Here is an 11,967-nt window from a genome sequence, read left to right as displayed (position 1 = left end):
CCCTGTGTTGTCCTAGCACCAATTAACTTTGCATCAAATGTATGGAATAATAAACTTAAAAGGTTTCAGCTATGTATGTCAATTTCTGTTTGTTCTTTTTTGCTCTTTCACTTTCATACCCCCCCAAGAAAGGACTGAAAGGGACAAAACTATTCCACACACTGCCTTATATCGCTCACATATTTCTTCTGTGACCATTGTTGAAAGGACCCTGACTGAACACAGGAATTCTATAAATGAATCAGACTAATGGGGAGCTCTCTGGGCCCAATCTTTCACTGGACTGTGGTCTCCAATTCCAGCCCTGATCCCATGAAATGCCACTTTGAAGCTTACAAGCAGGGCATCCTGTGCCTATGGCAGAAGTTCATTTGCCTCTGAAAAAGGTTGCCAGAAAGTCTGAGAAAAATGTCCTGGCCCTTTCTTAGAAGGCTAAGATGTGAAGCTTTTCATGACATGGAAGTAAATAACATTCCATTAAGCCTCTGTTAAAGGGGCAGGGCATTTTTTCTCCTGGCTATTAGCAACCTTACTCTGAATATGGATGTACCATAAGAACATAACGTAAGAAGAGCTCCACTGGGTCAGATCATCACCGTATCTAATCCAGCATCCTATTGCACACAGTGGTCAACCAGTAGCCAATAGGGCCAATGAACAGGGCATAGAGGCCAAGTCCTTCCCTTGATGCTACCTCCTAGCACTGGGATTCAGAGATTCCTGCCTCTGAAAAAGTGGAGGTTCCTTTTAGTCATCATGACTAGTAGCCATTGGTGGACCTCTCCTCCATGAATCTGTCTAATCCCCTTTCAAAGCTGTCTATGCCTGTGGCCATCATTACATCTTCTGGCATTGAATTCCACAATTTAAAGAATAGCTGAGTATTTATTTATTTTTCCAATTTATACCCCGCCCTCCCCGCTGAGGCAGGCTCAGGGCGACTTACATGATAGTACAGAAACATTTTTTCTGTCCTGAATCTATTCCCTATCCACTTCATTGAGTGCTCCTTGTGTTCTAGTGTTTTGAGAGAGTGGGGAAAAGCACTCTGCTGTCTCTACCCCACACATTATTTTAGAAACCCCTAACATGTCCTCCCCAGATTTAGCTATCTTTTTTGCAGACTCAAAAGTCCCAGACTCTTTAACCTTTCCTGATAGAAAATGTGCTCTAATCACCTTTCCTGTCATATATAACAAACATTAATAGGCCGCAAGAATCCTTTTGAAAAGGCACCCCCTTGTATGGCAATTTATACTGTTAAGTGAATCACGCTTTACATTAATATTGCCTTTTTTGTGAACCCACTGCCAATCAATTTACACGATGGCGTCTGATTCTAGCACTAAATTGAAGCAGAGAAAGGATAATTTCTCTTGGTTCTCTTTATTCACAGTTTTCTGTTTGGATGGACTTACTCTCCTTAAGGTGATCTTTGCCTTCTTAGTTGCATATCCTAGTTAAGGCTGAATATTAAACACATTAGGATAGTCTTTCATTTCCTTCTCACCTCTGCAAAGATCGCTTAGACCAGGAGTATCTCACTTCTTTCCTCCATGCCCTAAAACCTACCATTCTCAACCACAATTCTCATTTCAAACTTCTATTCTGTCCTCGAAGACAATTGATGCCTGCTTTTTCATACTGCATAGCCGTCAGAAGGATCTAATGACAACATTTTCATGGGCTCAGAAAACCCCACCATGCCATCGGATACAGGGGTTGTTCAACAAACCTTTCAAGATGATCAGACAACAGATTCATTTACAAATATGTTCATCCACAACCAAGAAGCAGCAAGGTAAGAAAAAGGGATACGTAGCCAGTGACCACTCTTAGTAAATGCCACGTTTTACAAAGCAGAACACACTATTTGGTAATTCTGTATGTGGGCCTATGCAAAGAATGCAGTGGGTGTGTGGGTTATGCATTTGGCCTGATCTTATCCCTACTGGCTTGAATGGAAACCTTTGGCTCCAGTTGTATAGAGCAGGGTCATGTTAGTTAAAATGCTTTAAATGTTCAGCTGAATGCAGAAATGGGGGGGGGGACACATCTTCATAACTGCACCAGAATACTTTCAATCAAGTGAGAATTAGTAGCCAATCTCTTGTCCTGACAAAAAAATGGCCCAGACTAATCAGATCTCAGAAGCTAAGCAGGGTCAGCCTTGGTTAGTATTTAGATGGGAGACCACCAAGGAATTCCAGGGTTGCTACACAGAGGCAGGCAATGGCAAGCCACCTTTGAACGACTCTTGCTTTGAAAACTCTTCGGGGTCACCATAAGCTGGCTGCGACATGCCAGCACTTTCTTCCACCACCACCCAGTCTCCATTCACCATCCACATCGCCGCAGATGTACACTGGAGGGCAAGGGAAGCAACAGGACAATGGAGGGATTTGTCAGGAAATGGAAGGAGCACCCTTGCTGTGAGGAACTTTTCCTGGGAAGTAAAACTTTGTAGTAGGATCCATCCATTCAACCTGGCAAATGGGACCTGGCTTAATCCCATCATTGCTGCCATTGGCTTTGTCCTTTACTTCCCTGAATATGTAAGCAAAAGCAAGAGCAGAGATTCCAAACCTGCTTTTGCTGTAAATATAAGGAGGGTAGCTGAGATCTGGGAGAGCGGAATACACGGCAAAGTGCCAAATGGGAGACTGCTGCTTTTAGAGGGCGCAGGAACCCTGCCGTGAGGAACAAAACAAAGCAAGCCAAAAAAGTTCCTTCCAGCCTAATTCAAGTGTCCAGTACACTTCCCCAAGGGGAAAAATGGTTAAGGGAGTGGCGGTGTGCTCTCTTAAGTCACTGGCTGGCAGCAGTGAGTGCCAACAACTATGCTTCTGTCTTCATAGCAAAAGCAGGATTCGGCACCCACCAGCTTCCACATTGGACACAAAAGGCCTGCACATTCTCTCTGCAGTCTAGTGGGAGCTGGCCTTAGAGTCCTTTGCTATCCCTTTAATTGTATCTGATATAGATGCAAAGCTTGGGCTGAGAGGAAGGGGGGAACATTAAAACAAAGAGGCTATTTTTTTAGAGGACCAAGAAAACGACTCCCGCGCTCCACTGCCAATGCCAAAATGATCGCACAAAGGCACATTTCATTACTGAAATTTCATCACGCCAACGTGATTAAACGCTAGAGAGAGGAGGGGGGTGGGGGTGCATGCAAGAAGGCTGGTGAGCTATGACTCTGAAGATTAACCATTTATTGGCAGGGCTCCTCTGAACACCTAACACATTCCTTGTGGTTTTAATGCCTGCACATGCTGACAGCTGGCTATCAAATCCCTTCACTGTAATTTATAAAGACTGCCTCTGAAACCACTCCCTTTTGACAAATCACTGTTCCCATCTCTGCATGTGCACACAGGAAGAAATCATTAGTGGGTACAACGTACAACAAGCAAATGCTTCTGCCTAGGTTGAAAAATCTCAAAAGGCAAAGTTCTGTGATGGTTCCATTTCCCTCTACTAGCAGCATAGGGCAGCACTTGGAAGCTCCTACTGTACGTGATGAGACTTTCTCCGTGCTTCTACAAGCTTTAACCTTGCTCCCTATGTTTTTTAATACCTACAGTCAGCCGTGGGGAAAGATCATACAAAGTTCTGGAGTGTGGAGTTAGCCATAAGAAAAAACAACACTCAACTCTATTACTTCCTTACACTAAATTCAGGAATGGCATTTGTCTCCCTAAACTACTGGCTACTCTTATGGGGTGGATGAGGGCCAGGAAACCGGGCCGAATCCTGAGAAGTCAAATGTTTTGATAGTTGGAAAATCAAGGGATGTGGGAGCGGGAGCATTACCTGTTCTCAACAGGTTGGTGTTCTACTTGAAAAGTTATTTATACATCCTTCTTGACCCTGCTTTCCTACTAGATTCTTCATTAGTAGTAATCACTAAGGGTGCTTCCTACCAACTTTGGTTGGTGATCCACCTGTGATCCACCATCTGAAACCAAGATTCTGCTAATGTAATCTATGCCTTTTACATTTGGAGTGAAAAGGTTTTAAATGTTTAATTAGTTTTATGATTGTGGTTTCTAATTTTATTGGAGATTGCTTTCAGCTTTTAACACAAGTTGAAAGAGATTCAAAACTATTAAAAAAGACAAGGCAACAAATGCTCATTTTAAGTCTATCAAAAAGATAAGCCTGTCAATCATGGCATCTACTTCCATATAAGGCGTTCTGAAGATCCAATCCAAATGGCTGCTTGTTTCTGTTATCCAAGAGCAAATATATCCTTTTGTTTGACCTATTCCTTTGAAACACCCCAAACAGCTTTTTCTTGATATAGGGAGAGTCACTACAGCAAAGTTTAAGAACCTCTCTTCCCACTATTTCAGGGATGCATGTAGGGCTTCACAATGAGAAGGATGTCTATGGCACATCTACAACTGTAACTTTAGTTAGAAAGAGGCGCATTCAAAGCATACACTATACCTATGTGTGTCAAGCCGATTCCTCACTAGGTAGAGACTCATCAAGGCAACTCTGCTTCCTGCTACAGAACTGCCACTGTAAGGGGATCCTGTTGATTGATAAGGAGCTAGGGCAGGAGCAGGGAACAATGGGAGATTTGATGAGAGTCGCTCTGTGATACTCCTGAGAAGCCCACAGAGCCAGTCCTGATCAGAGGGGAAATTGGGGTTTCCAAGGCAACTCGCTCCCAAGCACAAAGGCATGTCTGTCTGCTGACAGGCAACAGAAATGTCTCCTCTACCACAGGCCCCTAGAAAAGGGTGTAGAGGTTGGGAGGGGAAAGGGTCTCTCAATTGCTGTGGAGGACATCTGGAAGCCTGGCAGCTGCAGGATCACTTTAAAATAGCTTCAGTATAATGCACTGGGCAAAATCAAATACTGCAGAAGCTGCTCTTGTCTCTCTCTGCAAGTTTTTTTAGATGTGGTGCTTTGAGGGCAGCCGGCACCCCATTTTGCTTTGTAAGCCAGCGACAGACTAAGTGGCAAGGATGTCTAAGAGAGAAAAGATCACGGGAGGCTGAGCTGCATGAAAAATCTCAGCACTAAAAATAAGGGGGAAAGGAGACCAAGACCTCTCACTTGCACGAAGGAAGGAAGGACTGCATAAGGATTTTAGTATTTATTTACACAAAAATAAAACAATTGTGGGAAAGGGGAGCTGCAATATGGCAAGGAAGCTGGTCAATCCGTGATGATTAATTCATCCACTCCCCAGTCTTCATAACTTCCATCTGGCAGGTACCTGCGGATTATTATGGGAATCTTCCGAGCTCTGAAAGGAGGAAAAAGGAACATATAGAAAAAGGACAGTTCCATCATATCACTGAAGCTGTCACTGAAGTATAGAATCCTAGTTGCGTTCTGTGTCTCCTGAGACAGTATTATAATGAACACTGTCACAATCTCACAGAAAGCACCAAATACTCCATGAAGCAGAGCAGGAAATGCTCAGGACACAGGTAACAGTACCAAATCCCAAACCAGAAGTTAAACTGACAACCAACAGGTGGAGAAACAAGTGAATAAACAGCCTAGTCAGGGGTCACAAATAGCCCCAACTGGCAGGACCTAAAGCACTTGCACACTTCACCAATAACTGAAATGGCACCCCCCCCTCCGCCCAGCAGCACACAATAGCTGTTAAAAGCTACTGGAAAAGCAAACGGTTCAATACTGAAAGCAAAGAAACTTAAATCCAGTTTAATCTAAGAAAGACTTTTTAAGGTCAACAATGTAATTAACCAGCTTGCAATTTGTCCAGAAAAATCAGGCTAACAAATCTTGAACATACAGAAAACAAAAAACACAGAAATCTTTTAAAAATCACAAGAATTCATTACAATAGTCAGAAGCTGTATCCAACAACAGCATCTCTGGTAGCAAGCCCCCAAATCACAAAGCATCACCGAATCAGAAAGCTTCCCCAGCTCCAAAGAACTCTAAAGCATGGATAATTTCATGTTTGTTCACACAAACTTCTGCTCCCATAAAGTTATGCAGACATGGATGCACAAGGGTATTATACGAAAGAACCAGATTTTGTACCCATGTTATAGAAAAAGGCAGGCTGTTAACTGATTAATAAAAAACGTGTTTGACGCTAATGAGAAAAGAAAGATGATTGACTTGTGCCTCCCTCTTGCCATTTTGCTGTAATACGTGAAACAGAATATATGAATCACAGATGCCAGGAGAAGTGGGGGAAAGGAGGGGTGCAAGCCATTTGCACTTTCTCTGCCATAGCTTCTATTACAACCTTCTTGCTAATGACGGTGCTGCTGATTTTTGTTTTAAAAGAAAACATTGCTAGCCACTGAATACTTTCAGCTTAGAATTCAAGTACTAATATAGCTAGAAAGAGTTCAACATACTGAAAAAGGAAATGTCTATACAGTTCAACTTTCTGAAAAAACTTTAGAACCATCACAGCAGCGGGTCATCACAAAAACAAGCTATTAAAAACCTACATGTGGACTTTCTATGGAGTTACAGAAGCTTAATATTATTTTTACAGTACATGCAGGCAGTTACAGTATAAAATCTTGTTGGCTTAAGGCAACGTGCACCACTTCAACGGCTGTTTCATTCCAGCTGAGGGGGGGGGGGATGTGTTCTAGAATAAATCAAATACGCATACTGCTAGAAACCTCCCCCCACCACACACACACTTACTTCAGCTCTTTCATTGCAATCAGCAAAGGATCCATTTCTCCTTCAAGTTCTACCATCACTGGAGCACACATGCTGGGGGAAGAAAGATTCCAGAATCATTACATAAATGAGGATAAGCCGTGGCATGTTAAAAAGGCATGTATCATACTAGTCAGACATACCCATTATTTTGAGAGATGCCAGCAAACAAAGTCTTACGTGCATCACCAACACAACTCTGCTTTTAAGGATTCTTGTAGATGCAAGGGTGGGATGCAGTCCACGCATATTCTGTGTAATTGTGTTTAATTTTTGCCATTTTAACACTTTGGTAAGATACTGTTTAGGCTCAAGAGGTTACAAGAGTATTGCAGAAAGTATCTCTAAGCACAGAGCAATGACATCTCTCTACACAAACACTAACCAATGCTTTGCAGTGCCTTATCTTGAGCAGAAAGAGGCAAGGCTTTCCACTTCAGTGTGCTCAAAATTTAATAGGGAAAGCCCCCATTCTCTAAAAGATATCAGGTACCTCAACTATCAAGCAGAAAACCCAAAACACTGTGTATAAGTAATGTCAACATACTGATGAGAGGAAAAGGACAAATATTTAGAAACTTGGGACCACAATTTTCATTTATTCTGAGGACAAAAGAATCTCAAACCAACAGAACCAAACACCTAGACAGTTTCATTTTAACATTTATGAAGGCTTGCACAATCACAGTGTTGAGAGAGACACTGGATTTTGTTATTAGACTTACCTGCATTCTACCATCACTAAAAAGATGTGTGCTGTACACCCCTCTAATGTTAGCTATTTCTCTGTAGTTGGTTGAGTGAGAAGCTAAAAGCATATCCTCAGCAAAAAAAACAGTAAGCATGCTACGTGGCCCTAACCACCGGAGGCTCCTGCAGGACTATACTTTCTACTCAGAGCAAAGCATGTGATGCAGCAACAAGTACCACCTGAGAGACATGGCACAAATACTACCGAAGAAGAACTTGTCCTAGCTCACAACATTGTGCTAGAATGAAAAGATACCTATTTATTTATTATTTTGATCTATATCCCGCCCTTCCCACCAGTGGCCTCAGGGTGGCTCACAACAACAAACACAACACAATCTTAAAACAGGTCAAGAAATAATAAATAACAATATTAAAACAATATAATAAAACCAATTTTGAACATTTAAAGTGGGCAGTGCAGTATTAGTTTTAGTTCCTACAGCCAGAATGGGTGGTCCGGCGCAGAGCCATCATGATCTCACACAGCAGCAACAGGGAGACCAGGGGGTAGGTGCCCGCTGCCTCAGCCAAAGGCCTGGCGGGAAAGCTCTGTTCTGCATGCCCTGCAAAACTGTAACAGGTCTCACAGGGCCCTGATCTCGATCAGAAGAATGTTCCACCAGGCTGGGGCCCCGGCCATGGTTGAGGCTAGGAGGGCATCTTTCAGGCCAGAGAAACCAGCAGATGACTATCCGCAGAGCGCAAGGCTCTTCAGGGCACATATGGGGAGAGGCGGTCCCGTAGATATGTCGGCTCCAGGCCACATAAGGCTTTAAAGGTCAGCACCAGCACCTTGAAATGGATCCAGTACTCAATTGGTAGCCAGTGCAATTGGTGGAGCACAGGCCGAATGCGGACCTGCACAGATGTCACAGTCACCAGGTGTGCCACTGCATTTTGCACCAGCTGGAGTTTCTGGAGTGAGTTACAGTAATCAAGCCTGGAAGTGACCATCACGTGGGTTACTGTAGCCAAGTCCCAGGGGGAGAGGTAGGGAGCCAGCTGCCTGATCTGCTGAAGATGATGATTTCTTCTTCACTCCACCATGGAAGCTGGCTGGGTGACCTTGGGTCAGTCACACACACCCAGCCTAACCTACCTCACAGGTTTGTTGTGAGATTAAGAGAGGAGAGTGATAAGTTACCTTGGGTCCCCCATTGGGGAGAAAGGTGGAGTATTCATGAAACAAGTAGATTACTAAATAGATACATAGAAGCCATCATGGAGAGTAATGTTGTGGATAGTCCAGACAAGCCTGATCTCGGAAGCTAAGCAGGGTCAACTCTGCCAAGTTGAAATACCAGAGGTGTGTGTGGGGGGGGGACAAGCTTTATTCAGCCACCTCTCTGAATAGCCTCCAGGCTCCCAGTAGGGGTCAGTCACCAGAGGTCGCCATGACTTCCAGGTGCACACACATACGCACATATGAAAAATAAAAAAAGGGTTATGTTGTGATACCCGAGCTTTCTAGACACAGTAAACACCCCAACCTTCTCCAAATTTCATTTTAGAGGTTTGCCACTGGTAGGAACACCAAATTTATGGAGCGGGGGGAGAGATCAGAACTGGGGCAGTGTCAAATGGAAAGAAATAGAAATTCAAATACAGAAGAGAACTTCTATAGATGTCCACTGACTCATTGTCTCCTATTTAGCCCATAGCCCCAAAGCTACTTATGCCAGAGGTGTCAAACAAACAGCTCGTGGGCTGGAAGCGGCCTGTCCAGGGCTCTTATCCGGCCCAGAAGCAACTGCCCATTACCTTTATTGCCAGATGACAGAGGCTGTGCATTATGTCCCTGTATATTGTTCCAGTGCTAATGTGTAACAGGTGGTGGAAGTGGGAGGGTGGGCATTAGGGAGATACTGTAAGGAAATATTGTAAGAGTGTTAATGTTTCAAGCATGTTTGTATTTTGAATAAAAAACAGTATTGTTAATTGGGTTTGCCTGTGTCCTTTATAATTTTTATATCTCCTGTACCTGGCAGTATATTTTATGGCACACATGGCCTGGCCCTACAAAGTGATATTTATGTCAGATCCAGCCATCATAACAAATGAGTTCGACACCTCTGACTTACGCTATCTGGAGGGCACGGGTGCCAAGAACTCTGGCCCGCTCATATTTGGTCATATAGGGTGTGGTGATCCGCTTCTGGTTTGCCTGCTGCCGCTCTCCAGATGGCAGGATTTCTACATTTTCCTGACCCTCCTGCAGAAGAAATGTAAGGAACTGTAAGCACATCCACAGGGTCGTATATGCCAAGTTATAAGTACTAGTAATTAGAGCTGCTTGAATATTAACTTGAAGTATATACAGGATTTGAATTAAAAATATATTCATCTAATATATGAGCCTGCCAACTTTTGTCATTCAAAAAGAAGTTGGGTGAATTAAGTCCATTTACATTCCACGATATTAATTTGTAATCCATCATGATCTCCAATTATTTATCTCCAAAGTCTTTATCGTTATCATGCAAAAATCTGAGCATTTGCTCTGTTGTCTTGATCAGATGTCTTTGGCTTTGAAAACTGAAGCTCAATCCTTGTGGTATCTCCCACCTGTATCTTATATTTGACTGTTTCAATTTGTCTTAAGCTTCTTAAATTTCTTTCTATCTTGGATAATTAGTCTAGGAAGCAACAAGCTAGGGGACTGCATGTTCCCTTTAATAAATCACTTATACCTGAGCCAAAAATACTATTAGAAGATAACAATGAAGGTAGGAGTTGGAGTTATGAATTATACAGAGATGGACACACCTTCCATTCTTGCTCTTTAGCTCCTGGACTGGCACACATTCCATAGCAAACACATATGCAAACGAGGAAAGAACAATCTATCTAGAAATACCTTGGGGCTCTATACACAATCAATACGATTGGGCAAGATTGCTATAGGTTGAAGTGACTTACCTCCTCTGCATTTTCCAGATCATCTAGCCCTTCATCTTCCTCCACATCATCAAAATCATCTCCATCAAAGCTGGTGGAGGAAATATATAAAAACTCAACACAAGGTTCAAGGGCTGCAGTCTTCCTATGTCTTTCTATACAAGTGCTCCCTTACTTCCTTTCACAGTCATGGCCTATTAAATATCTGAATAACTCTGTATGTAATTGGAATATCAGAAGACCCCTAGAGACCAAAGAGGCTAAACCTTCTAAATTCTTCACCAAACTACATTAAAAAAATAAAGCCAATGCCAATCTGTCTCAGAGATAAGTATTCACCGACTTGGGAATCCAGGGGCTTGCCTTGCAATGGCTTGCTTCCTTTCTCCAAGGTTGGGGACAAAGGGTGGCACTAGGGGAGCAGCAGTCCAGGAGGCACCCACTGGAGTGCAGAGTGCCTCAAGGGGCAGTGCTCTCCCTGATGCTATTTAACATCTATATACGCCACCTTGCCCAGATAGCCCAGAGCTATGGGCTGGGATGTCACCAGTACGCTGATGACACCCAGCTCTATCTGATGCTGGGCAGCCGGGCAAACTCCAGTCCTGAAGATCTGGACCGGGCGATACAGGCTGTGGCTGGTTGGCTCAGCCTGAGTCGGCTGAAACTGAATCCGGTGAAGACGGAGGTCCTATGTGTGGGCCAGGGCGGTCCGCGGGTGGGGACCCCACTCCCGACCTTTGATGGGGCACTACTGGTGCCAGTGCTGGAGGTTAGGCGCTTGGGAGTGCTCCTGGATTCCTCCTTAACAATGGAGGCCCAAGTAGCAGCCACTGCTAAGTTGGCCTTTTACCAATTTCGGCTGATTAGGCAGTTGATTCCCTTCCTCGACCGCAACGACCTGGCCACAGTGATCCATGCGACGGTCACCTCGAGACTAGATTACTGTAACACTCTCTACATGGGGCTGCCCTTGTCGCAAATTCGGAAGCTGCAGCTAGTGCAGAATGCCGTGGCCAGGCTGTTGATGGGCTTACCTAGATGGGAGCACATCCAGCCTGTGCTGAAGGCCCTGCATTGGCTGCCAATAGCATACTGAATAGCATACTGAATTCGCTTCAAGGTGCTGGTATTTACCATTAAAGCCCTCTATGGCCAGGGTCCGACATACCTGAGGGACTGCCTTTCCCCATGTATACCCCAGAGAGCACTGCGGTTGGGGTCACAGAACCGGTTGACCCTCCCAGGCCCCAAGGATGCCAGGCTCACTACGACGAGGGCCAGGGCCTTTTCAGTGGCGGCTCCTTACTGGTGGAATGGGCTCCCGGAGATCAGAGCCCTGTGGGATCTCTTACAGTTCCGCAGGGCCTGCAAGACAGAGTTCTTCCACCAGGCCCTCAATTAGGAGCCGCCCCCACTATACCATCAACGAGCCCGGCCCTCAGCTTTAACATCTGGCTCATTCCATCGAGTGCCTCAGGAAGACACTGAGCCAGAATTCAGCAGTTGTAGACATCTCTAGTATGCCACCGCAAGCAATTAACTGTATAATTAATAGCACCTCATGATTTTATGAATTTATTTGTATTGTACTGTTTTATACTGTTTTTATCGGCAATTGGTGCCAATGCT

At 44.1% G+C, this 11,967-nt stretch overlaps 1 protein-coding gene across 1 annotated transcript in view; it reads right to left on the bottom strand.

Annotated features, from left to right (window-relative positions):
- Positions 1–5,100: 5,100 nt before the first annotated feature.
- POLR2F (polymerase (RNA) II (DNA directed) polypeptide F) overlaps positions 5,101–11,967 on the bottom strand; it is an 8,035-nt gene continuing 1,168 nt past the window's right edge. The window contains exons 2-5 of the mRNA XM_015405988.1: positions 10,357–10,426; positions 9,519–9,649; positions 6,667–6,738; positions 5,101–5,266 (exon numbers count right to left, since the gene is read on the bottom strand). Coding sequence (XP_015261474.1) covers positions 5,176–5,266; positions 6,667–6,738; positions 9,519–9,649; positions 10,357–10,426 — 364 coding nt within the window. The 3' untranslated portion in view covers positions 5,101–5,175. The remainder of the gene's footprint in view (positions 5,267–6,666; positions 6,739–9,518; positions 9,650–10,356; positions 10,427–11,967) is intronic.

The sequence above is a fragment of the Gekko japonicus genome, unplaced genomic scaffold (genome assembly GCF_001447785.1).
Source record: "Gekko japonicus isolate JY-2015 unplaced genomic scaffold, Gekko_japonicus_V1.1 scaffold385, whole genome shotgun sequence".
In the NCBI taxonomy this organism is placed as follows: domain Eukaryota; kingdom Metazoa; phylum Chordata; class Lepidosauria; order Squamata; family Gekkonidae; genus Gekko; species Gekko japonicus.
This window is presented reverse-complemented; position numbering and strand designations above follow the sequence as displayed.